The 27660-nt window shown below is 42.4% G+C and overlaps 2 protein-coding genes across 5 annotated transcripts in view; both read right to left on the bottom strand.

Moving 5' to 3' along the window:
- si:dkey-181m9.8 (E3 ubiquitin-protein ligase RNF31) overlaps nt 1-6014 on the bottom strand; it is a 101889-nt gene extending 95875 nt beyond the window's left edge. For 2 of the 3 annotated variants that reach the window (XM_061733072.1, XM_061733073.1), the window contains exons 1-3: nt 5327-6014; nt 393-595; nt 148-238 (exon numbers count right to left, since the gene is read on the bottom strand). In XM_061733072.1, coding sequence (XP_061589056.1) covers nt 148-238; nt 393-437 — 136 coding nt within the window. In that variant the 5' untranslated portion in view covers nt 438-595; nt 5327-6014. Of the gene's footprint in view, nt 1-147; nt 239-392; nt 596-5326 lie in introns of those variants that run through there. The other variant, XM_061733074.1, reaches the window with a different exon arrangement.
- A 1504-nt stretch (nt 6015-7518) lies between these two features.
- On the bottom strand, nt 7519-23693 carry c10h7orf25 (chromosome 10 C7orf25 homolog). Of its 2 annotated transcripts, none has more exons than XM_061731368.1 (2): nt 23581-23693; nt 7519-8888 (listed from the first exon to the last, which is right to left on the bottom strand). In XM_061731368.1, the coding sequence occupies exon 2, from the start codon at nt 8876-8878 to the stop codon at nt 7652-7654; it is 1227 nt and encodes a 408-aa protein (XP_061587352.1). In that variant the 5' UTR covers nt 8879-8888; nt 23581-23693; the 3' UTR covers nt 7519-7651. The 2 variants fall into 2 exon arrangements, with proteins under 2 accessions (XP_061587352.1, XP_061587353.1); XM_061731369.1 differs by having other exon boundaries at nt 23471-23602.
- Between the last annotated feature and the right edge of the window lie 3967 nt (nt 23694-27660).

Genomic DNA, 27660 nt, shown 5'->3' with positions numbered 1-27660 from the left:
CATTAAACATAAATGCGCATTAATGCTCTGTAACGTGCATTAATGAATGCCAACAACAGTGATGTGAAGTAGCAGAGCTGCAGGGCGTCGCCATGGAAACCAGGTACTCAGACCTGCAGGGCGTCGCCATGGAAACCAGGTACTCACAATAGAAGTCCAAGTAGAGACGAAGGTCAGGAAAAAGAGACCGGACCGCCTGGAGGTCCTGGAGAGTCTCTGCTGGGTTTTTGTAATGACACTGAGGAGGAGACGTCAGTTACATGTGTAATTCTGTCATCTTCAGTCTACAGGGAAGTCAAACCTGACATGGCCAGCTAACGCCAACAAAACCTAATTTTAACCTAATAAAGTTAGATTTTGATACTAGACGGACTTTCACATTTTATTTTTACCTCAGTCAGAGTCTGCAACTCCGCCTCTGCTCCAACTCTCGGCATTTCATCTGAGAAACACACTTTTGAGTTTGCTGAAACTGTAACGACGTGCTAACAGGCTAATGGCTCTTCTTCTTCTGCTGCTGGAATCAGCGGCGGAGCTCTTCTTCTTCTTCTGCTCTCTGCCTCCCCCTTCAGTTCGGAGTGAACTGCAGGTTTTACTGGACAGAATGACAGACTTGACAAATCAGAGAACCACATAATTAAAGCTTTAGTCAGCCCTTTGAAAAGCTGCTATAGATTCACCTCAAGGCTAAGGTGGCATTGGTGCAATAGCTTGTATGTTTTATAAATTGAATATTTTGTACAAGCAATAGCTTGGATGTCTTATAAATGTATATTTTGTATTTTTGTATTTCTTTTTTATACGTTTTATATTGTATTATGTTTTATATTGACCTGTGTCTGCAATAAAGTTATTATTATTTGTAGGCTTCTCTGAATTTACAGGGACAAACAAATAACAGGATTTCACATGGAAAAGACTCCAACAGAATACGGTAGAATAGCCTTAGTTGTCATTGTGTACACAGTTAATACAAAAAAATCAGTGATACTTGTGGTATTTGTTGAATATTTTCTGCATAACCCACTCTATTTTATCCATATTTTTTCATTTTCATTTTTTCATTCATAAATTACCAAACATTTACATACACGTGTGTCATGAAAAGTCTGTTGACGTGGATTTACACCATTTTAAACCATTTTCTTTGATTGGGTGTATCTAATTTTCACCTAATTATCATGCTGCTCTGCTAACTTCAGTGAATGCAAAAATGAAAGGATTAAAATACTTTTGATATTACTTATATTTCCCTCATTGTTCTTTACATGTTCTTTAATAAAATTAGTTATTTAATAAAATTCGTAACTTTGATGATTTATATAACATTTTTTAAATAATTTCAAACATTTTGTCAGTGTCCCGTAAACTGATATCTACAGTATGAATCTAGCCCTTAACAGCGAGGGATTTCAGATGCTGACTCGCCGACCGAGGGCTAGAGAAAATTTCCCAGAATGCTTTACGTCATCATTTGCAGACGGAATCAAACAAAAAAACATGGCAGACATTTCTCATTTTTAGTGAATAAAATCAATATTTTGAGTTCGTTTCTGCATAAAAATGCATTTTAATTACATTTCTATCGAAAAATATATATTTTACTTTCATAATATTCACTCAGTGAATGTACATAATCACTCGCTTTCTCGTTGTTGCGTTGTATCTTCAGATCTGGCCAGAATAAAGGCTGATTTAACAGCGCTACAGCGGAAATTGAAACAGCTTATAGCTCTGGGATTCCTGATATGGTGTGACGTATGTGCAAACGTAACTACGCAGTCGCTTACGTACCCGAACGTAAACCACGCAGTGACGTAGCAAGTGGTGTCCCAATCCCTAGGGAAGATTACAAAGCCCTACCCGCGTGGCTTCATTTTGAGGGTGAAGTGGTAGTGAGTGAGGGCTAGTGGTAGTGGGTGAGAGCTAGTGGTAGTGGGTGAGAGCTAGTGGTAGTGAGTAGGGTGAACATTGGGATTGGCCCTAAATTTCACGGAGACCGAGATCGAGATGTTGTGGATGAGGTGGAGGCCAGGAAAACAACATTATTTGGTGGTCACAGTAGTGGCATCACTAACAAAAAGAAAGCGAGTGAGTGGCAGCACGCCGTTGCTGCGCTAAACGCCGCGAGTGGCACAGACAGATCTGTGGCAGAAATAAAAAAGAAGTGGTGCGATCTGAAGGTAGAGGCCAAGATGAGAGTGGCCAAGCACTCATTTGTTATGTTCTCAGTCACTCTACAGCTGGAAGCGGTGGATGACGAGGAGGTTCCCGGCACAGCGCGTCCTGCACCGCGGCTGCAGCAGCAGCAGCACCAGAGTCCTGACTGACGCTGTGCTTCAAACACAGAGGGACACGATCAGCGCTATTATAAGTCTGATATGTGATGACATTAAAAGTATGACGTGAATCTGGCTTCATTTCACCACCTCACCGTCTGCGTAGCCAGTTCCCCATATCTTCAAAATGTTCGTGCGCTAGGATCAAAGTTTGCGTAAAGATACGCAAATTCTTCCGTTTTTTTTTTTTAAATCCCAACCTTTGCATAGAAGGTGGCGTGCGCATCTTTCAAGCCTTGTTTTGTGCGCACGCAAGCTTTATAAACGAGGCCCCCAGGTTTGTAAAATAGCATTTTTCCATCTTCGTAATATTGCAAAGATTAGGAAAATCCTCTCGCAGAGTGATGCAGAAAAAGTAGTTGATGCGTTTGTATCTTCTAGACTAGATTACTGTAATGTGTTATTAGCAGGATGTCCAAGTAATTTGCTGAATAGGCTCCAGCTGATCCAAAATGCAGCAGCACGAGTGCTGACAGGAATCAGCAGGAGAGACCACGTCTCTCCAGTGTTAGCGTCGCTCCATTGGCTACCCGTAAAATTCAGAATCCAATTTAAAATTGTATTACTTTCGTATAAAGCCCAAAACGGCTTAGCTCTGCGATATTTATAAGACCTGATAGTACATTATTTTCCTAACAGAGCTCTCCGCTCCCAGATTGCAGGTTTACTCGTAGTTCCCAGAGTATCTAAATGTAGATTTGGAGGGCGGGCGTTCTGCTATCAGGCACCATTACTATGGAACCAGCTTCGAATCTGGGTTAAGGAGGCTGACACCACCTCCACCTTTAAAACTAAACCTAAAACCTTTCTGTTTAGTAAAGCCTATAGTTAGTGTTTAGTAAACCTCTAGTTAGTGTTAGTAAACCTCTATTTAGTGTTCAGTAAACCTCTAGTTAGTGTAAACTCTAGTGTGTTAGAGTCAGTAGTCATAGTTGCAGCTATAGAACAAGACTATAATGGTTAGTCTCAAACATAGCTTCGTTGTAGATATGCTGCTATAGGCCGATGCTGTGTTGTGCCACACAGGTTGCTTAGCTGTCCAGTTATCAGAGGTTATTAATAATTGTATTCACAATTATTAATAATTAATAAAGTCGACTATTTATCAAATTGAATGATCAAAATGATAATAATCCTCGTAGGGGCACCACCTGGATTTAACCAGGAAAATGATAATTTAACAGCAGAAATCAGTCTCAGAGATTAAGGATTATTCTGCAGAGTAGTAAATCTTACTATTATCACTTACAGAATAACAATTGAAGGTGTGCAGTTCAGCACTGACTCTGTCAAACAGTCATTGTGACCAAAATTGTATGAAACACAAACAACTTCTCAAAATCAATCAGAATTTATTTACCCACGGTCAGTGGTGTAAAGTAACGAAGTACAAGTACTTTGTTATTGTACTTAAGTAAGATTTTTGAGAATTTTTACTTTTATTGATACTTTCATTTTTCTGTACTTTTACTTTTACTTCGTTACATTTTCAAGGAAAAAATCGTACTTTTAATCCGCTATATTTAAAATTGGACACGTCGTTACTCGCTACAAATTAAAGAACAGCACAGCGGGGGCTGATTTATGGTTCCACGTTACACCGGCGCAGAGCTACGGAGTAGGGTACGCGGCGACGCACACCCCATGCCGTAGCCTACGGCGTAAGGTGTGCGTCGATTTAACGCGGAACCATAAGGCGGACGGGAGGGAAGGGGGGCGCGTGAATATACCGAGAAGGAGCCGCAGCTCCCGGGAGAGTTGCGCCGCAGAGGCGGGCCGGAAGGCCGGAGGAACCGCCGTTGCGTCGAGAACCGATGAGGACTGAAGCCTGAATTATGGTTCCGCGTTAAATCGACGCAGAGCCTCGCCGTAGGGTACGGGCCCTGCGTTGGTGTAAACGTGGAACCATAAATCAGCCTTGAGCGGCAGCTGACGCGTGTCCATGCGCACCATTCTTTGATTCCACCCCTTCTAAGGTGGTTTTGGCATTTAGTTATTTAGAGTTGTAAGCAAATTCTTGGATTTTTCATTTCTTCTTTTTCTTCTTCTTTTGAAAATAATTTTGTACTTTGAATTTTGTACTTTGTACTTTTTACTTTTGTACTTAAAGCGACACTACGTAACTTTTCCACCTTAATATAATATTTCCAGAGTCATTGTGATGGTACATCAACTTCCAACAGGTTTAATGACACCTCTGTCATGGTCTGAGGGGTCTGTATCGCCTTCACTGGCACTATGTAACTTTGAGGTGCATGGTAGAAACCCTGCCACACTACTGGTAAAGCACTACCGCTTTTGTCCAAAGGAGACGCCAAACTCAAAAAAAGCTGAAAGTTATGTTGTGCTGCTTTAAGTACATTTTACACCATGTACTTTTGGTACTTTATTATATTTAATTTGAGGTACTTTTATACTTTTACTTAAGTAATGTTCTTAATGGGTACTTTTTACTTTTACTTAAGTAATTTTCAAGCAGAAAATTTGTACTTTTACTTAAGTACAATATTTTTGTACTTTTTCCACCTCTGGCCACGGTGTAAAGGAGATGTAAAACAATACCCCAAATAAATCCTGATGGCACACTACGATAAACATAAAACCATTCAACTAACAAGAAAAACAACAGCAATAAAATGAAACTTAAATGCATGGAATGTAAAAGGAATCAAAGCAATAATAAACATGATATCAACGAACATCTACGGTTCAACAACGTGGCTGCCAACGATGGCTGCGGTGTTTAAAGATGGCGGGGCTCTGTGATATTCTAAAGATGGACGCGCCCTCGCAACGCCACGTACAATCGGATGACAAACACAGCGCTTTAAAACATGAATGGCTAGCAGAAAGTGGCGACTACAAAATAATCGAACACAATGATGATAACAATGATGATGATGTATGCAGTAATCTCAGTTCTGAACCCAGATGTAGACTGAAATGCTCTAAATTAAACTAATACACTCAGGCCTCAAAAACCTCACGCCTCCTCTGGTCTCCGGGTGCTGATCAGGGGTTCCTGCCGGGTTCTTTCGGTCGGAGGCCTCAGTCCAAGCAATCTCCCCTCTCCCTCCGACTCTGAAATCGAAAGGGAATGGTGGTGCAGCGTGGCAGCAGCCGGCGCTCCCCCTCCCGGTCACGGAGGCTGTCACGTCGTCTCGGTGCGCGCGGGGCCGGTCCACTTCGTCGGACGTGCGGGCTCCCGTCGGGGCTGATGAGCGTGTGGACCTCCCAGACGTCGGGCGGCGGGATGCGTCTCGTTCTGATCTGGGCAGGCTCACCGGAGGATACTTGCAAGAGAAACTCAGAGCGGAGAGGGAAGTTAGAAGAGAGGAAGATCAGGAGCAGTGCAGTGCGCTCCTGATCACGGGTCTCAACCTGGACCGGGCCCGCGAGCGGCTTCCCCCCCTTTTCAGCTCCCAGGGACCTGGGAGACGTGTGAGGTGAGAGGTGAGAGCCGGAGCCGCGCTCCGGATGAAAAGTTGAGACCAAGAGTTAATGGGAGGCCGGAGGGAGCCTCTGGGGACCGCGGCTCCAACGGACGGGCCCCGCGGGCCCGTTCCGATGCGGACCTCCCGCCTCCCATCCACCCGGGGGGGAGAAAGGAGATGGGATCTTTGGCCCGGAGCCAAAGATGATCAGACGAAAAGCAGGAGAAAAAGAGAGTGAAGCTGTTTTGTCCTTCCGCGCGCTGTGGTGAAGTCACCAACGCCTCGCTTGTGATTGGATGCGCGCTGCTTTAGGCGCCGCCCACCCACTCGCAATGCATGCTGGTCTTGTAGTTTCTGACAAGGCAGCCATTTTAGAAGGCACACTAAAGCCCATTTCAGGCTGGGGGTTGAGCAGGGTTTCAAAGTTGAATATACATATTCCCAAAATGTTCATAAACATTTATAACAGTCCACATGATCACTGGACGTGGTCCAACAGTTGCAGGGGGGCACCGACATGATCCACTTAGCGGTGCCTCTCACCCTCCTTCTCTTCTCCTCTTTCCTTCTTCTTCTCTCCTCTTCCATTTTTTATTTATTATAAGTATCTCATAGCCATCATTTTTGTCCATCATTCTTGTAGTTTGTTGTGTCGTCTGCCCCCCCCACTCTTTTTCTCTTAAATGCATGTTTGCAGGCCGGGGCTTCAGGAGCTACGTGCTAACCTGCAGTCCCCCCCTCTGATCATGCCATTGCTGCTTCCACCTGTCTGTGTGGATGTCTGCTATATGCCTGCTGACAACCTGACCTGCAGTCTACGGCCTCTGACCACTTCAGTGTTTGCTGTCTACATCTGCTTATATAGTCATCTCTGTATTGCACCAGTTAACCATTGTGTCTGTGTCTCTCCTTCCTCTGTGCTTCATTCTCTCTGTCAATTTTCTCTTTTCCTGCTCTGCCCAGCTGGCCTCCGGCAGGACGGTCCCCCCTTATGATCCAGGTCCTGGTCCAGTTTCTACCCCCTTATGATCCAGGTCCTGGTCCAGGTTTCTCCTTATGATCCAGGTCCTGGTCCAGGTTTCTACCCTCCTTATGATCCAGGTCCTGGTCCAGGTTTCTACCCCCCTTATGATCCAGGTCCTGGTCCAGGTTTCTACCCCCTTATGATCCAGGTCCTGGTCCAGGTTTCTACCCCCCTTATGATCCAGGTCCTGGTCCAGGTTTCTACCCTCCTTATGATCCAGGTCCTGGTCCAGGTTTCTACCCCCTTATGATCCAGGTCCTGGTCCAGGTTTCTACCCCCCTTATGATCCAGGTCCTGGTCCAGGTTTCTACCCTCCTTATGATCCAGCCTGGATCATAAGGGGGTTCCTGGAATCCCCCTCAGATCTCTTGGCATCAATCGCAACTGTCATATTTATAAACGACAGTGTTTAAGGGTTTCAGTGACTTTCCTGCTGAAGTCAAATCCAACAGCTTCAAACATTGATCCAACTATGTATGGTAGGTTTAAACCAACATGGTTCAAAGCTTGTACTACAGAAATAGTGGGATGTCAGATGTTGGTCTGTTTATTGATGGATTGTAAAATGGTAGTTGAAAATTTTCTTGGTTGTTCAGGAAACGCTGCCTGAACTTAAACTGTCACGAGGAAATTACTAATAAGTATTGCAGGACTTTTATTGTGAAAGACACACACTCTGCCTTCAGGGGAGATAAACGACAGGCGAGGCTTAAAAGTGCTTGAGATTCTTTATTAATCTTTGTCAACAATCAGAAACTGAAAATACAGCAGCCAGCTGATCATCCCAACTTCAACTCAAATTTCCATCAGCCCTTGCTGTGTCCACACAGTCTCCTCATGTGGGCAGGGCGTCCTCAGACGGGCGTGGCCCTCCACTCTTTACCTTCCGTCAGCGCTCTGGGTTGGTGAATGAAGACACTGTAGTGAATGCCCTGATTGGCCGCTGCCCTTACAAAGCGACTGTTTGCCGTCATGGTGACGGCTTTCAGTGAGTCTCCGCTGCCGAAGATCATGAGTGAGCGACGGTTGATTTTGGCACTGGGTGTGAGACGCATTGTGCGCTCCGATGGCTGGTCTTCCACCAGTTGGAGGCGGGCTAGCAGCTTCTGAGCACGCTCCTTCTCTGCAGGACCACCCAGCGTGTCCAGAATGAGCTGGAAGTCTTGAATGGCAGAACCGCAGGCGAACAGCTCTTTGCCTTCCATGAAGGCATCAAGTAGGGGCAACACCTGCTGCTGTCGCTCCTGCGCCGCCTGTTCCGTCAGCACCGGCTCACGAAAGGCCAAGTGGCAGCGGCCGTGGCTCAGCGATGACACATACGTGATGAGTGTGGTGATATCCAGGTTAACGCGCCGACACTCTTTCATCTGTACCTGTGCCGGGAATGCCATGTGGGCCACCACTGTGCTGCTGTCCACCCGGGTAAGCTCTGCCCCTTCATCCTCTTCCTCCTCATCTTCTAGATCCTCCTCCTCAGGATCGTCATCATCATCCATCACCACACTGTTGACCGCCACAATGTCCCCGCGAATAGACACACCCATGTCTCGGAGGCAGTCAGCCATGGGGCTGGACACGCCATTGTAGAAGGCGAAGACAACCTGGGGGGGCTGGTAGTGGATGGGCTGCTGGTGGGCGGCCTGCAGGAAGTCCTCTGCCTGCCGGATGATGCTCTTGTCGCCGTACTGACCCCTCCCTTGCCAGATGTTATGCAGCGCCTCTGCTTTCCTGCCCACAGCCTTTACCCAGGTGCGCCCCCCGCTGGCCACCACATCCACCACCAGCGTGCAGCGGTGGCCGGTGACATCCTGGTAGGTGAAGACCTGCAGCAGTGCCACCACTTCCTCCAGGCTCTTGGCCGAGTCCACAATGGCAGTCAGGTGGGTCAAGTTGGTGCTGTGCAGGTGAGACTCCTTCACCTGCAGTTCCCCAGCCTCCACCCGCCGTAAGAAGCGCAGCTCGGCACGCAGCTTGGAGCAGAGCTTTTGGTGCCCCTGGACTCCTGGACAGAGTTGCTCCGCCTGTTGCAGTAGGGCCTGGGCAGAGCCTATCCTCTGCTGCAGAACAGCCTGTAGGGACATGTCATCACACCTGAGGACACAGGACACACAAGTTACAAACCAGCTATAGTTTTTCATTGACTGAAATTCTCAAATTGGATGAAATCCAGCAAGTAATCAGGTTCAAAGATTCTGACTACCTGGTAGGGATGGGAATTTATAAGATTTTTTCGATTCCGATTCTCTTATCGATTCTGCTTATCGATTCGATTCTTTATCGATTCTCTTATCGATTCTCATTTGGAAAAAAGGAGAAGAAACAATTTTAGTATCACCTTTGTTTTAATAAAACAAAGTTGATACTAAAATACTAAAAATAAACAATTTTAGTATCAACTTTGTTTTAATAAAACAAAGTTGATACTAAAATTGTTTCTTTGTTTCAATTTCTTTGTTTCTCCGATCTTTTTTGTTCAAAGATATAAAACTTTTATGTCTTTGAACAAAAAAAATATAATGAGGTCTTAAGATGCTCCCAGCCTTGGGCTCCTCGATGGTGCCAGGGGGTCCCCACAAAATGATTTGTAATATACAGTAAAATATGTATTTTAATATAAAACAATAATAATAAAATGAATATTCTTCTGTAGAAATTAACGAAAAACAACAAATTATTTTGTAGCAATTACACAAGAATGTCCAGTAACATGTTCAACACTACAAACTTCCCTGCTTGGTGACATTCATCTATTCTGGCCTGATTCTCTTCCCTGCCTTGATGAAAGGAGAATCTAGCGGTAGAAGCTCTTTAACTTCTCCATAGATGAGCTGACGAACTGCAGCTGTGTCAGGAGCTCCGCTGTCCGCCGGAGCGCCCGGCTCGTCCGCGTGGCGCAGCTCTTCTAAAGCATGATTTATGGTTCCGCGTTAAATCGACGCAGAGCCTACGGCGTAGGGTACGCGGCGACGCGCAGCGTACGGTGCGCGTCGCCGCGAAACCTACGCCGTAGGCTCTGCGTTGGTGTAACGCGGAACCATAAATCAGCCTTACCACACGCCGGCTGACTCCGCGCTCCCAGCGGATCAGCCGGCCGAGTCCTAACAGTTTCCCCCCTCTGTTGAAATGTCCACATTGCAAGAATTGTCGCCCTGTTGTCATCCTTTTTGGTAAAATGTAACCAAACTTTCCAGCGTTTATGCCGCTTTGTCCCCGTGTTTTCCTGCTGGGCGCGAGTGCGCACGTTGCGTAACGTGCTTGGTGACGTCATTCGTGCCGACTGGAATCGATAAGGGAATCGTTTGGGAAAAAGGCAAACGATTCCAAGGAATTGAAACACTGGGAACCGGTTCTCAACAAGAACCGGTTCTCGATTCCCATCCCTACTACCTGGTGGATTTAATTGAGGTCTTATCAACCTACAGTACAGACAACATAGATGTATAGGGCCTCAGTAGGCACTGGGAGGAAAGGGGGGTAGCTTACGGTACTACTACTACTTTGTAGAAAGAACTGAACATGCCCTCTGTTCAATTTAATTAAATTTTACTTATGTAGCGTCTGTTACAATAGAAGTTGTCTCTCTGCGCTTTCCAGAGACCCAGAACATGATCCCCGAGCAATTATTACATAAATATAACAAACAATGGCAGGTAAAAAACTTGTTCATTTGAACATGTTCATTTCTGTGAGAACGTTGAACTGAACGCAACATATTTGCAAATAAAGAACTTGAACTTGTTCAGATCTGCAGATCACGAACTGGAATTTGAACTGTTCAGATTATGTGAGTTTCAGCTTCCCTGTTTAGGTCCAATAGAGGGAATGCGCATGACGGCACAGATGCAACTTCACAGCGGGTTACGCCCACTGAGTGGCAGAAAGACTGAGTGGCAGCGTAAACTTTCAGTTTGAGCAACTGGAAAACATCTACAATGAGAAAGGGCTGTTCTGGGATCGACTGTACTCATAGATTTAGCAAGAAATTGGAGTTATCGTTTTACAGACTGCCGAAAAATAAGCTTAAAGACAAATGGATCGCTGCAATTCACAGAAACAACTGGATTCCAGGCACTGAAACGTGGATTTGCGGTAGGGCTGGGCGATATGGACCAAAAGTCATATCTCGATATTTTCTAGCTGAATGGCGATACTCGATATATATCGATATTTTTTCTGTGCCATAATTGGGGTTTCCCCCAAAGCTTTATAGCATAGCATCTCTGTTAGCTTCATTTTTTTCTGAGGCAAACCCTTAAAAAAACAGTCAGTTTTAATACAATGCCTCGTGCCAAATGTCACACAGGTTCCTTTATTAACAGAGGTCTGCACAATATCAAAATGTATAAAACAAATGAAATAAAAATAAACTGCCTGCATATATAGAATAAAAATGCTTCTTGAATAAAATAAAACAAATATCCCTTTCCTGCATAACAATTAAATTAAAATACCCTGTGCAATGAATACAATGTAGACAGTAACAAGCAGACTTTACCACTGAGTTTGACAGTTGTGCAAATGACAAAACATTTGTGAAAATCTCAAATAAAACATTCAAGTCAATTTGTCACAAAATAAGCTATATCAAAATTGTAAAAAAAAAAAAAAAAAAAAAAAAAGGGGGTTTTTTTTTTAATAATCAATATAAACGATATTACCTCGTACCATATCGCGTTTGAATTATATATCAAATATATATTAAAATCTCGATATATCGCCCAGCCCTAATTTGCGGTTCCCATTTTGTATCAGGTAATGTTGGATTTTTGGGTAGCTAACAAAAAAATTAAGTACATATAAATATCAGGAAACTCAATTTGTGGCCAAATATTAATGTCCATGGACCACTGGTTCTTGGGGTAACTGTACGGGTCAACTGCCAACTGCCTTTAATTTAAGCCGATAATCGGCTGTTATCCCGTCTTTACCACAGTTTCTCCTACTAGTTGCAGCCGTTTTTGCCACTCTTTTTTGTGCGAGTAAGGGGGCGCGGTGTAGTGGGAAAGTGATGTTGAATTGAATTGTCTTTATTTCGACAAGTACAAGTTATTTTACAAAACAAAATGAAAAAGTAAAATAAACATTGCTTTTGCCGAAAAGGTGTAGGCTGAAGCCGTAGCTTATAGTGCCTACCCTTTTTCTCTCGTGATCAGCTTAAATCAGAAACATTAGCATTTATCCGTGGAAACAAACAATGCATAACGAAGACAAAAATACTGTAAATAAGACAAAATATAAAATTGACATTTCACATTCTAGAATGTTTTTGTTACTATACTTTATAGTGTTTTATATTTATTTACAATATTTTCTTTAAACATTTTCTTAAACTTGTAGATAGAACTGCACATTTTTAGGTCGTTGTCACAACTATTCCATATTTCTCTTGCCTTAATTGATGTACATCTCTTTTTAATATTCGTTCTTGCTGTCGTCGTCTCAAACATGAGTTTCCCCCTCAGGTCATAGCAGGTTTCTTTTATTTGGAACAAATCCTGAATGTAGTTTGGAAGCAGTTTCTGCTGGGCTTTAAAGGCAAATAAAACAGTTTTCTGCTCTACTATATCATGGAATTTTAGAGTATTATATTTAATGAAGAGATTATTTGTTGGTTCATAATAGTCAGATCTATTAATTATCTTTAAAGCTCTTTTCTGTAATAAAAAAAATAGGGTTTATATTTGTTTTATAGGTGTTACCCCATACCTCCACACAATAAGTCATGTATGGAACTATGAGTGAGTTATACATCAAAAAGTTTATCATCAATTATTACCCCAAGGAAATTATTTTCGTATATTTCCATACCACAAATTTTAATTGTTATTTGATTATTTATTTTTCTAGTGCCAAAAATTATTAACCTAGTTTTAGTTAGATTTAATGATAGCATATTGATATCAAACCATGCCTTCACATTTTTCAGTTCTCCTTCCACCATGTTCAGCAACTGTTCCAAATTCTTCCCTAAACAATAAAGGTTTGAGTCGTCAGCAAACAAGACATATTTTATTATTTTAGACACTTTACAAATGTCATTTATATATAAAATGAACAATTTAGGATCTAGCACGGAGCCTTGTGGGACACCAAAGGTGACTCTTTCTAGTTCCGATTTAACATTATTTAATTCGACATATTGAAATCTATCAGCGAGATAACTCTTTATCCATGAATTGGCAATCCCTCTGACACCCTATCTCTCTAGTTTATTTAATAAAAGATTATGATCTACGGTATCAAATGCTCTCTTCAGGTCAATAAACACCCCCACTGTATATTCCCCTTTCTCGATAGCAGTTGAAATTTCCTCCACTAGTTTCATCACAGCCATTGAGGTTATTACCTATTACCTCTGAACCCATATTGATTATTGCTCAGTAGATTGTGTTTATCTATGAATTTATCAAGTCTATTGACAAACAATTTTTCTATTATTTTTGAGAATTGAGACAGTAAGGAAATTGGTCTGTAGTTGTTCAAAAGGTGTCTATCTCAGTTTTTGAAAATGGGTATTACTTTGGCGGTTTTCATTTTATTAGGGAAGATTCCAGTTTGAAATGATAGGTTACATATATAGGTCAGTGGTTTTACTATGTTTACTATAATATTTTTAACTAAAGACATATCTATTTCTGTCCAATCAGCAGACTTTTTATCTTTGAAATTATGCACTATATCAAATATATCTATTTCTTTAACATCACTTATATAAATTGTATAATAATTTCGTTCAACTAGATCTACTATGCTTTCCTTATTTGCAGGCTCCACAATCTCATTTGCCAAGTTATTTCCCACATTTGAGAAGTATATATGAAACTCATTGAGTATTTCCTTTGGATTATTTATAGTTGTTTTTTTATCCTTCATAAAATAATTAGGATACTCTGCTTTGTCCTTACCTTTTCTAATTACACTATTAATTACCTTCCAAGTCCCCTGTGTATTACTCCAATATTGTTCCAGTAATTTATAGTAATGCTCTTTCTTCTGAAATCTTGTAATTTTTAATAGTTTATTTTTTGTATCTATTTTCAGTTTCTTTCGTTCTGTGTTTTAAAAAGTTTTTATATAATAGATTTTTCTTTTTGCATGCATTTTCAATCCCCCTTGTTATCTAGGTGTTATTTTTGTTCTTGGGCTTTGCAGCTTGTTTTCTTAAAGGACAGTTTTGATCATAAATGTCCAGTAATGTGGCTAGGAAAACATCATAGGCTTTGTTGGGGTCTTTGTTAACGTAAACCTCCTGCCAGTCCTGGACACTAACACCGTGTCCTAACTGCATGCGACACGAGCGAGCGTCAGTGACAAAAACAATTCCCTTGCTTTATTTTTTATTGGATTGTTCCAACTGGCTGCGAGCGACGCGGCGCTGCACAGCGCAACGCGGCACGCCGTTTTGATCTGAACATTTGTGGGACGCCCTGCTTCTATTTTCTTCCTGTCGCTCGCGTTGAAAGCCGGTTGAAAGCGCTGTAGGAAACAGTCATGGATAAGAAACGGATCATCCATTTAGTTGAAATGAGAAGTTATCTCTATGATTCCTCCTCATTTCAATACAAGAACCTCAATAATGTGGCAGCTGGCTGGAGGGAGATCGCCAGGGAGCTGGAAGTTTCTGATAAGATAATAAGATATAACAATAAGATAATATTTCTTTCTGCCACTTTATTGAGGTTTTTGTAGTGAAATGAGGAGGTATCATAGAGATAACTTCTCATTTCAACTAACTGGATCAGCCGTTCCTCATCCATGACTGTTTCCTACAGCGCTTTCAATGCGAGCGGCAGGAAGAAAATAGAATAGAAGAACATTTAAATATCACAATATCAAGCTTTTTTTTCTGTTTAGAAAGTACAAACGTAGGAAGATAACAAGTACTCACCCATCTTTTACTTGTCTCTTTACTCTTTTAGGAGTTATTTTAGGAGTTTCTTTCAGGAGCGCACGGGCGGGTAGTGCGGTGAATAAAGGCTGATTTATGGTTCCACGTAAAATCGACGGCGTAGCCTACGCCGTAGACTCTGCGTTGGTGTAACGCGGAACCATAAATCAGCCTTAAAAAGCGAGTTTCAGCTGTCAATCAAAATAACGTGGGGACCCATAACGGTAACAGTGTGGACAGAGAGCGTCCGATGCCACGCAGTGTGACGCGATAGTCGGACGCTCGCATGCAGTTAGGACAGGCTGTAACAGCCTGTCCTAACTGCATGCGAGCGTCCGACTGTCGCGTCGCACTGCGTGGCATCGGACGCGCTCTGTCCACACTGAACGCGTTATTGGCCCCCACGTTCTACCACATTCTTTTGATTGACAGCTGAGACTTGCCTTTTAAAAGGCTGATTTATGGTTCCGCGCTACACCAACGCAGACCTTACGGCGTAAGGTACGCGGCGCACTCACCGAACGGTGCGCGTCGCCGCGTACCCTAAGCCGTAGGCAACGCCGTCGATTTTACGCAGAACCATAAATCAGCCTTTATTCACCCGCCCGTGCGCTCCTGAAAGAAACTGCTAAAATTACTCCTAAAAGAGTAAAGGGACAAATAAAAGATCGGGGATTACTTCTAATCTTCCTACGTTTGTACTTTCTAAACAGAAAACAAGCTTATTATTCGGTGGAATAAGTGGGGAAAAAACCGAACAATTAATAACGGCGTGTGGTGACGCAATGAAACAGCGAACAGCGTGGAGTGACCGGCGTGTGGTGTTAAATGCAGCAAACATGTCAGCATGTCAGATCATTACTGGGATGTGGGGGGAAAGCAGAGGACACGAGAAATCCGGCAGGATCCGGCACAAATTAAGCCCTAGTAAGATTAAGATAAGATTCTTATTAGGGCCCGAGCACCTTCAGTGCGAAGGCCCTATTGTATTTGCAGGAATTCTTCGTATTATTATTATTAGGGCCCGAGCACCTTCAGTGCGAAGGCCCTATTGTATCTGTAGGAATTTTTTTTCTTTCTTTTTTTTTTCTTTCTTTCTTCTGACGAAAGGAGGGCCTTTTTGCCCCCCTAAACGTGCCCAAAAAGTCACCAAATTTTGCATGCAAGTCAGGCCTGGCGAAAAATTTGATATTTAATGGTTTACATTAATGGGCGTGGCAAAATGGCTCAACAGCGCCCCCCGGAAAACTTTGTGCCTCAAGCCCCACGATACGGTTTGACGTACATGCACGAAAATCGCTACACACCTGTATCAGTACACAACTTAAAGAAAAGTCTCTTGGCGACATGGCTGAAACCGAACAGGAAGTCAGCCATTTTGAATTAATCGTGTCACTTTGGCGCAATTTATGCCATTCCTTCGGCAGTTAATACGGCCCGAACCGTAACGTGCACCCAGGTGTGTTATAGATCAAAATGTGCGTCTCCATCCTCCGACACCACGCATTACTTTTCTCTTTCAAAAGCGTTACCGTGGCGACGCTAGACGCCAAAAAGCGCGCCCACCCTTCATCTGGTTGTTTCAGACAGAAAAAAACTTTGCGCCTCAAGCCCCATAATACGGTTTGACGTACATGAACGAAAATCGGTACACACTTGTATCATGTCACAACTTAAAGAAAAGTCTCTTGGCGCCATGGCCGAAACCGAACAGGAAGTTGGCCATTTTGAACATTCTGAATTAATCGCGTAATTTTGGAGCAATACGAGCCATTCCTTCGAGAATTAATACGGCCCGAACCGTAACGTGCACCCAGGTGTGTTATACATCAAAATGTGCGTCTCTATCCTGCGTCTACGCGCATTACTTTTCTCTTTCAAAAGTGTTACCGTGGCGACACTAGACGCCAAAAAGCACACCCCCCTTCATCTGATTGGTCCATATTTGATAGTTCCCCAAAAGTCACCAAATTTTGCATGCAAGGCAGGCCTGGCGATAAATTTGATATTTCATGGTTTGTATTAATGGGCGTGGCAAAATGGCTCAACAGCGCCCCCCGGAAAACTTTGTGCCTCAAGCTCCACAATACGGTTTGACGTACATGCACGAAAATCGGTACACACCTGTATCATGTCGCAACTTAAAGAAAAGTCTCTTGGCGCCATGGCCAAAACCGAACAGGAAGTCAGCCATTTTGAATTAATTGTGTAATTTTGGTGCAATTTATGCCATTCTTTCGGCAATTAATACGGCCCGAACCGAAACGTGCACCCAGGTGTGTTATACCTCAAAATGTGCGTCTTCATCTTGCGACTACGCGCATTACTTTTCTCTTTCAAAAGTGTTACCGTGGCGACACTAGACGCCAAAAAGCGTGACCCCCTTCATCTGATTGGTCCATATTTGATAGTTCTCCAAAAGTCACCAAATTTTGCATGCAAGCCAGGCCTGACGATAAATTTGATATTTCATGGTTTGCATTAATGGGCGTGGCCTAACGGCTCAACAGCGCCCCCTAGAATACTTTTCTCTGCCATAACTTTTGAAAGGTTTGACATAAAGAGTCGTGGGTGGCGTCATGGGACTCGGTATTGAGTCCTTGACCATAATTGGTGAAAATTAGCCCCGCCCCTTCTTCGGATTGGTTGTCCCGATTTTCTGCTATAACTTTTGAATGGTTTGACATAGAGAGTCGTGGGTGGTATCATCAGATTCTGTATGGAGTCCTTGACTTTCATTGGCCTGAATTAGCCCCGCCCCTTCTTCTGATTGGTTGTCCCGATTTTCTGCTATAACTTTTGAATGGTTTGACATAGAGAGTCGTGGGTGGTATCATCAGATTCTGTATGGAGTCCTTGACCTTCATTGGCCTGAATTAGCCTCGCCCCTTCTTCTGATTGGTTGTCCCGATTTTCTGCTATAACTTTTGAATGGTTTGACATAGAGAGTCGTGGGTGGTGTCATCAGATTCTGTATGGAGTCCTTGACCTTCATTGGCCTGAATTAGCCCCGCCCCTTCTTCTGATTGGTTGTCCCTTTTTTCTGCTATAACTTTTGAATGGTTTGACATAGGAAGTCGTGGTTGTTGTCATTTCTGATATGCTTATGGGGGCGGTAGCCGTGAGTGCGAGGGCCCGTTCATCGCTGCTTGCAGCTTTAATTATACCTTATTATCTTATCAGAACCTTCCAGCCTGGAGATCTCCCTCCAGCCAGCTGTCACTTTATTGAGGTTCTTGTATTGAAATGACTGTTTCCTACAGCGCTTTCAACTTTTTTTTTCAACTTTCAACGCGAGCGACAGGAAGAAAATAGAATCAGGGCGTGCGACAAAAGTCCAGCTCAAAACGGCGCCCCGTGTCGCGCCACATCGCGTCGCTTGCAACCACTGTAGACAGTACAATAAAAAATAAAGCAATGGAACTGTTTTTGACGCTGACGCTCGCTCGCTCGCGTCGCATGCAGTGTGGACACGGTGTAAGGTCCACATTAAGGGCTGCAATGGTTTCCGGTGTTTTTAATCTTGAAAAGTAATAGATGTTTTGCTTGGGTGCTTTTTTGGTCTTGAAGAAATTATGTAAGATGGCAAAAACGGGAAGATGGTCACTTATATCATTCAACAGCAGTCGCCCTGTTATTTCATTATCAATTTTGTTATTAAATATGCTATGTCAATGCATACCCTCTATTAGGGCTGTGCAATTAATCGATTTTAAATCTAAATCGGATTTATTAATCGAGACGATTTAAAAAAAAAAGGAAAATCGGAAAATCGATTTTCCTTTTTTGCAGCTGGCTGCATTACAGACAGAGCTCGTCTAGTCATCTTTGTTTGGTCAAGAAAATTGTAAATGTTGTCACTTTACTAAACTCAAGGAGGATTTACAGTATCTTTCAATTGCACTTCATTCCCAATAGGGAAATTTGTTTGCTATTTTTCTTTAAAAATAAAGATAAAATATTTGAAACAATTTATTCCATTGTCTTTTGTAGTTTTACGAAAAAAATCGAAAATCGGGGTTTCAGAGAAAAAAAAAAAAATCAGGATTTTATTTTTGTCCAAAATCGCCCAGCCCTAACCTCTATTATTACTGAATACCTTTCACCAGCGGGCGCGCACATTTAAAATACTCAACGAGACGACGGCTTCACACTACATTACCCACAATCCAGTGCACACACTAGCATAGCAACGGGATCAGCTCCATGGCAACGGCGGCCCGAGCCCGGTGCATCTTTACATGACCAGTGAAGAGAGAGACGTTGCAGGTGCAGCGTCAGCGAGCCGTCAGATGATGATCCACTTATCATTATCTGCAGGAATTTTACACATTGTCTCCCAGAGAGTCCGACGGTAGAAATCTAAACTTTCTGTGCAAATTATGTCACCTGCGCTGAGAAAACAAGTCTGAACATCTGCTTCGTCAACTTCAAATTTGAGTTAAAGCATCCATCCAGTGTGAGAAAATATCTGCGAGTCCTTGACAATCAAACAAAGTCATCAGGAAAGACCAAGAAGACCCAACAGCTCCAAATGACCCCAGTCACTGCTGCTCCTTCAGGGCTTTGATTTCTCAGAAACAGGTAGACAAACTGATAATGGACTACATTGTTGGAGATTTACAGCCTCTGAGTAAAGTTGAAACGCCACTAAGGACAATACATGATTGTTTACAGCAGTGGTCTTCAACCCTGGTCCTCTGGATCCCTGTCCTGCATGTTTTAGATATTTCCTTGCATTTTCACACCTGATTCTAATTAATGGTCGTCATCAGCTTGTCATCCAGGTCTGCACAAGTCTGTTAATGACACAGTCATTTTTATCAGGGTGTGCTGTCTAGGATAGGGGGGCGTTTCATTCGTACTTCTCACCTAAAAATATTGAAATGAACTGAATTTGAACTAGTTCAAAGTGAAATTGGTGAACTGTGAACGTGAACTATTCATTTTTAAACTTTGTGAACTGAACTTTGAACTAGTTCATGAGACGTATGAACTTGCACAACACTGGTGATGTCATCAATTACTTTTTTTTTTTAAGTTGCAGTGGCAACCACAAAGCTATGGAACAGCTTGCCTTTTCAAATTCGCACACTTCAGACTTTAGATATGTTCTAGTCAATGTTAAAAACATAATTCTTCCCTTCAGCTTCTGAGTAAAGTATGACACACAGACAGATACAGGACTGTATTACTATTTTGATTTGATTCTTTAATGCATTTAATTATATTTTGCTGCTTTTGAATTATCAATGTTGTTTGATTATTATTTGATTAACTTAAGTCACCTTTGTTGTTTTTAAATGTACTATATAAATAAATCTGACCTTGACGCGAATTAGTGAGAATAATCTTCGCATACAGCGTAGGGCTGCAACTAACGACTATTTTAATAGTCGACTAGTCACCGACTATTGAAACGATTAGTCGACTAATCGGATAATTAGTAATTTGTTCTTAAATTTAGTATGTCGCTTTAATTATGTGGCAAATGATAATAAACACGAGAAAGATGGGTACTTCAATGAAAAATACAGGGATGTCTGAGAAAATTTGAATATTGTGATAAAGTCCTTTATTTTCTGTAATGCAAAAATGTCATACATTCTGGATTCATTACAAATCAACTGAAATATTGCAAGCCTTTTATTATTTTAATATTGGTGATCATGGCTTACAGCTTAAGAAAACTCAAATATCATATCTTAAAAAAATTAAAATATTCTGGGAATCTTAAACTGTAAGCCATAATCAGCAATATGAAAATAATAAAAGGCTTGCAATATTTCAGTTGATTTGTAATGAATCCAGAATGTGTGACATTTTTGTTGTTTTAGGGTGCTTTCACACCTGTGGCCCGTTTGTTTTGTTCCGTTTCAGGGGCTGAATCGATACAGTTGTTCCGTTTCTCGTTTGTGGAGTTTGTATTCACGAGGCAAACGTCTGTACCGTTTCAAAGCTGATAACAAATGCCATGCGCGAACCAGCTGCTCTCTGATTGGTCAAATGAACGCGGAAGGAGTTTCCTCTTCCCACCCCGGGAAAAACAACACGCCCCTTTCAGCGCAGCGCAGACTGCAGCCGTTGGCTTTGGCTGATTTATGGTTCCGCGTTACACCAACGCAGAGCCTACGGCGTAAAGTACGGCGTAGGCACTGCGTCGATTTAACGCAGAACCATAAATCAGGCTTATGCGCTCGGCGCAGAGCAGAGCCCGGCAGCGGACGAGAGGCCGCCTGCCGCAGCCGGGTTTGCGCTGCTGTTCAAGTCGGGCAGGGTTTGCGCTGCGCAAACCCTGCCCGAATTGAACATTGTTTAATTTCAAACTATGTTTAATTTGTGCTGTGCTGGGACAACATCTCGGCATGTCCAATAGGAGAGAAGGTGCTGGACGCTGCACAGACTCCTCTCCTTGCGCCGCGGTCGCACATACACAATGAATGGAGTTTTATCGATTGCTGTGTGGATTATGTTCTCACTACAAATAAAAAAAATGAACCGTTTCAGGTCTCGATTGGAATCGGGGCCGAGACCACTTCTCCTAGGTGATCTCGGAACGCTTGTTTTGTACCGTTTCAGAGCGCGATTGCTGTGTTCACATATACCAAAACGTTCCGATCTTGAGGGGGAAACGTTCCCTGTATCGGAACAACTGCTTGAAACGGGACAGGTGTGAAAGCACCCTTAATTGCATTACAGAAAATAAAGAAATAAAGAACACAATATTCTAATTTTCTGAGACAGTCCTGTAGATATTTTATTCAACTTTGCCGCTGTTCATACAAAAAGTTAATAAAATGTCCTATTTAAAACCAAGGACAGGCACAGTGATCAGTCAGACATAAATCCATGAATAAATAAACAGGCCAATGTGTTATATAAAAAATAAAATAAAACGTCTCATATTTTTTCTGTATCAAGTGGGTGAAATGGGTACTGGATGGCAGGACGTGCTCTGGGTTGAACTGGTGTATCATTTGTTGAAACCTTCACCCAGACCCGACGTGCTTTCTCTCGGCAGAGAACGTATTGAAGTGAGATGCCTCACTCCGTTGGAAAAACACGTCTGGCGACTATTGTCGACAATGGAATTCATTGTCGACAATTTTGATTATCGATTTTTGACGACAACGTCGACAAATCGTTGCAGCCCTAATACAGCGGGTCTCAAACTCTCGATCTCTCACACAAAAGACAGCACTGACTGCTCAGCCATGACTCAGCTCTGCCTTTGATTGGACATACAGTTATATATATTTACCACAAAGACGCAGCGAGGAGACAGCGATATAATCTTGCTACACTAATGGCCCTTTTCCACTAGTACCTACTCAGCTCGCTTCTACCCGCCACGCCCCCGTCTTGCGCTTTTCCACTACGGGCCAAGGCGGGTGAAGTCGTGCCAAGCAGATACTTTTTCTGTAAAAAAGTCAGAATTCTAGGCCACTAAAAAAAAATAATAATTCTGAGAAAAAAGTCAGAATTCTGAGAAAAAAGTCAGAATTCTGACTTTAATCTCAGAATTCTGAGAAAAAAGTCAGAATTCATCCATTATCTATACCCGCTCTATCCCTTGCGGGGTCACGGGGGTCTGCTGGAGCCTATCCCAGCTCATTTCAGGTGAGAGGCAGGGGTTACACCCTGGACAGGTCACCAGTCCATCACAGGGCCACAAATAAACACACAAACCATGCTCACAACCACACTCACGCTCACACCTACGGGCAATTTAGAATCACCAATTAACCTAGCGTGCATGTTTTTGGACTGTGGGAGGAAGCCGGAGTACCCGGAGAGAACCCACGCAAGCACGGGGAGAACATGCAAACTCCACACAGAAAGGCCCCTGCCGGGCCTGGGAGTCGAACCGGGGACCTTCTTGCTGTGAGGCAACAGTGCTAACCACTAAGCCACCGTGCTGCCCCAAAAAAAAAAAGTAAAAAAAAAAAAAAAAAAAGTCAGAATTCTGAGAATAAAGTCAGAATTCTGACTTTTTTCTCAGAATTCTGACTTTTTTCTCAGAATTCTGAGATTAAAGTCAGAATTCTGACTTTATTCTCAGAATTCTGACTTTTTTCTCAGAATTCTTTTTATTTTTTTTAAGTGGCCCTAATACTCTTCCGTACATTTCAATGCACACATTGTAAGAGACATTTTGAGACATTTTACTCATCATCATCATCTCTTCTTTCATTTATCTGCCCAATGTTCTGAAAATTCAAAGACAGAGACTTGTTAACTGTTCAGCTGCTGATGAATTTAACTGTAAATTTATTCTAATTTGAAACAAAACAAATTGTTGTGATTTTGAATGTTTTGTCAACATTTACAAATTATTCTGTGACAATATTGGTCCGGACTGGCCTTTATTTACACCATTTAAATATATAATATGCTATAGGCTTACACAGTGTTGTGTTCTAATTTCTACACCGTACAGGCGTTAAAAAATGTAATGCGTGTTCAGGGATGAAGAAGCTGGTGGTGGGAGGAGAACAAGGTGAAGGTTGAGGTCGGAGTACCAGCAAGAAGAACAAGGTGAAGGTTTAGGTCGGAGTACCAGCAAGAAGAACCAGGTGAAGGTTGAGGTCGGAGTACCAGCAAGAAGAACCAGGTGAAGGTTGAGGTCGGAGTACCAGCAAGAAGAACCAGGTGAAGGTTGAGGTCGGAGTACCAGCAAGAAGAACCAAGTGAAGGTTGAGGTCGGAGTACCAGCAAGAAGAACCAGGTGAAGGTTGAGGTCGGAGTACCAGCAAGAACTTGAATCTACTTTCACCCTGCTCACCTGGACAAACACCATATGGTTCCGGGACCGACGCTACTGTAGGGACCGCAACTGTCGGAACGTTGTTTACAACAGATTGAACATTACGAAGAACCTTTAATGTTACTTACAGTATGATAATGTAATAACTGCGGGGAGCTTTGCCAGACAGATGTTGCCACTCTTCCTCCTGCTTCTTCTTTTAGCTGCTCTGCTCAGCTGGCAGGAAACAGCGGCGCTTCTGCCAGATTTTCAAAATAAAAGCGTTGACGTCATGACCCGGTAGTGGGTGTGGGCGTTAATATTATAGATCCATGGGTGTGGGCGGTTCGAACTTTTTTTTTTTTTTATTGAACACAATTCATAAACAAAAATACACATTTATACTAAGAGTACTATAGAGAGATAGTACTCTCTATAGTACTCTAATTTATACAAACTGCGTGTGGAGGAAATACAATACAATATAAGAAAATAGAACTTGGGACCATCAAGAGATACACAAACAAAAAGGTAAACATAAATAAACTTAATAACAAAATACAGTAAGGCATTTTAAGGCAAATAGCATCAACCTTTCAGAAAGAGATTAAAATAAAAAAAACTTTGATATATTAGAGTTATTTGACTTAATTTTTTTTACAGAGACAAAAAAACGTTTGAAATAATTTAAAAAAACATTGGAAAGAGGGCTTCATTTGTCTCCAATTACAACACTGTAACCAAGACAGACACTGATTTGTCAATTATATCTATGTAAAAAATAATATTAGCGATTTCTAATTTTGGGATGTCGTTCATTTTTAAAGATAGCCAATTTCGAATTTCACGCCAAAAAGTTTGTGAGACAGGACACAATAGAAACACATGATCAATTGATTCTTTAGATTCCTTACAAAAAGCACAGGGGTCAACTTCAAATTTAATACATTTTAATAATCAATTTAAAATTAGTTTCCTTGACTTTGAGGGAATGGGCCATTTGATATAATTTGAGTGGACTTTTTCTAGTGTAGACAAACTTAAAGACTGAAGTATAAGAATGTAACCCTCTGAAAAAGTCATTAAATTATCCCGACTCAAAGAGAGCACTTATAAACTTGTTATTATATTTCTTAATATAAATAACCAATAATCCTCAATAACTAACACAAGTAGTGCTGTCTCAATATCTCCATACATTAGAGCACTTTTAATCAAATGAATAAGTGGCAGGGGAATGCCTTTACAAACCTTCATAAATTCTGCATGACAATTTAAACCATATTTGTTCAAAAAGGATGCAAAATCACATACATTTCCAGTATCATCTAGCAGATCAGTGACAAAAACTATCCCTTTCTCAAACCAGTTTTGTTTAAACAAAGATCTTCTATTATCAATAATAATAATAATAATAATAATAATAATAATAATAATAATAATAATAACTTATTCCATAGAGTTGCTCTCACATGGGGTGAAAAATTATACAAGGACCTGGGGATATGAAACCATATAGAGTCAGGCTGAGACAGACAAGCCTTGATCCAGTTAATCCTAAATGGACCAACCATTGCCTCGAAATCCGACGCTTTCACACCACCTTTTGTATTTACAACTTCATCCGACAAATGAGAAACATAATTATAGAACTAGACAGGCCTCAGCAAACAACTTCACCTTGCCTTTACCGAGAACCAACGCACTCAAAAGGTCTGTTATGTATAGGGCTGTAGCTCACTGGAACAGTCTCCCCCCACACTTGATTTCAACCACAGGAATGGCTAGTTTCAAAATTAAACTGAGAGAAGCTGTGTTTCAACATAATATTATGTTACAATAGTCTATTAGAAAACTACGTTAAGGGAATCCATTCATGTTAATATTTCTATCAATCAGGTTACTTATTAATTTACATTGTAGTCGGTACAGTACATTCTACTCTGTAATTTACATTAATTTGCATTGTATTATTCAATGTTCATATTATTATTATTAGTATTATTTAATGTTCATATGCACTGAGAAATTCATGTTAATATTTTCAGGTTAATTGATCCATGTAATTCTTTGTATAAATGCTGTATTGTTGATTAATTGTTTGATTTAATGTGGACCCCAGGAAGAATAGTTTTCATATTGATGAGGACTAATGGGGATCCAATAAATAATAAACAAATAAACCTCTTTCATAATCTTTAACAAGTCGTGACCTTCTAAGATAATGAGTTTTATTCCTCCATAAAAATTGGGAAATTACTGAATTTGCTTTTTTAATATTTTTGAAAGAAACATACAAGGAGTCAACCGATCACCACCTGGTGGTGAGTTGGATGCGCTGGCGGAGGAGGAGGTTGGACAGACCGGGCAGACCCAAACGGATTGTGAGGGTCTGTTGGGAACGTCTGGCTGAGCCCTCTGTCAGGGATGTCTTCAACTCCCACCTCCGGGAGAGCTTCTCTCAGATCCCGGGGGAGGCGGGGGATATCGAGTCTGTGTGGCTGCAGCTGACTCGATATCAGACTCTGAAAGTTGCCTAAACATTCAATAAAAACGTTATTCATTCAACGTCATTCATTCATTGCTGAGTCACATCAGTTCGGACCAACCAACCTTTCCATGACATCTTAGTTTTATTTTAAAAGACAACTTTACAGAACCGGTTTATCGCTGCAAAATGTATTTTAATGTTTTTCTGTACAGACACAGTTATGGGATGTTTTAGGATCTGGCTTTAATCTCCAGTAGTCGTACCATACGGTCGTCATGGTGACAGAGATGTCCGACCTGTAGCAGCTCCAGCTGAAAGATCATGTTGGTCTGAACTGGAGCAGCTGGTCCAGTTCAGGACAGAGATCCAGAAGATCCTCTTGGTACCTAAACCAGCTGATGGTCCAGTCTTAGTCCTGGACCAGCAGGTCCAGACTAAACCCTTAATGGTCCAGTCTTAGTCCTGGACCAGCAGATCCAGACTAAACCAGCTGATGGTCCAGTCTTAGTCCTGGACCAGCAGATCCAGACTAAACCAGCTGATGGTCCAGTCTTATTCCTGGACCAGCAGGTCCAGACTAAACCAGCTGATGGTCCAGTCTTAGTCCTGGACCAGCAGGTCCAGACTAAACCAGCTGATGGTCCAGTCTTATTCCTGGACCAGCAGGTCCAGACTAAACCAGCTGATGGTCCAGTCTTAGTCCTGGACCAGCAGATCCAGACTAAACCAGCTGATGGTCCAGTCTTAGTCCTGGACCAGCAGGTCCAGACTAAACCAGCTGATGGTCCAGTCTTAGTCCTGGACCAGCAGATCCAGACGAAACCAGCTGATGGTCCAGTCTTAGTCCTGGACCAGCAGATCCAGACTAAACCAGCTGATGGTCCAGTCTTAGTCCTGGACCAGCTGATGGTCCAGTCTTAGTCCTGGACCAGCAGGTCCAGACTACCCCATCGTGTCCTTCATGTGGTCTTGAACTTATTGTTGACATCACGTTTCCTCATATTCTGGACTTCACTGCATCACCAGTGAGTGTCGCCAACGGACAAAACCTCAGAAAAGTGTGTACGCCAGCCTTGGTGTGTGCGTGAAAGACTGTAACTTTCTACGTTCAAGTCATTCTTTGAAAATACGACCGTGAGCGTAGAAAGTGGCATACGCAGGTTTTTTGTTCGCTGCAGGTTTGGAACATGAGGCCCCTGGTGGATGAGGCTGTCCCTCAGTCTGATGGTCCTGGCCCGCACACTTCTCCCTGATGCAACAGACAGAGGAAGCTGTGTGAGCGGGTGGCATCACCTGCACTGCAAAGGGCTCTGAGCATGAGTCGAGTGTTGTAAATGTCCAAAAGGGATGGAAGAGAGGCACCAATTATTCTTTCAGCTAACCCCAAGGTGAACTGCAGGATGCAGTGCAGGCTCCGTACCAAACCCTGATGCAGCTGGTCAGGATGCTCTTGATGGTACCCCTGTAGAAGGTGCTCAGGATGGGAGATAGGACTTTGGTTTTCCTCAGTTTGTGGAAAAAGTAGGCACTGTTGAGTTTTCTTGGCCAGTGACGCCGAGGTAAGTGTCCCAGGAGAGGTCCGCTATGACATGCCCACCCAGGAACATGGTGCTGCTCGCCTTCTCCATGGCAGCACCGTTGATATACAGAGGAACATGCTGGGTGTGTGCTGTCCTGACGTCCACAATCTGTTTTGTCTTCTCCACATTCAGAGATTGTTGTGTGTGCATCACATGGC

The sequence above is a fragment of the Cololabis saira genome, chromosome 10 (assembly GCF_033807715.1).
Source record: "Cololabis saira isolate AMF1-May2022 chromosome 10, fColSai1.1, whole genome shotgun sequence".
NCBI lineage: Eukaryota > Metazoa > Chordata > Actinopteri > Beloniformes > Belonidae > Cololabis > Cololabis saira.
The sequence above is the reverse complement of the archived record's forward strand: the minus strand, read 5'-3'. Positions and strand labels throughout refer to the sequence as shown.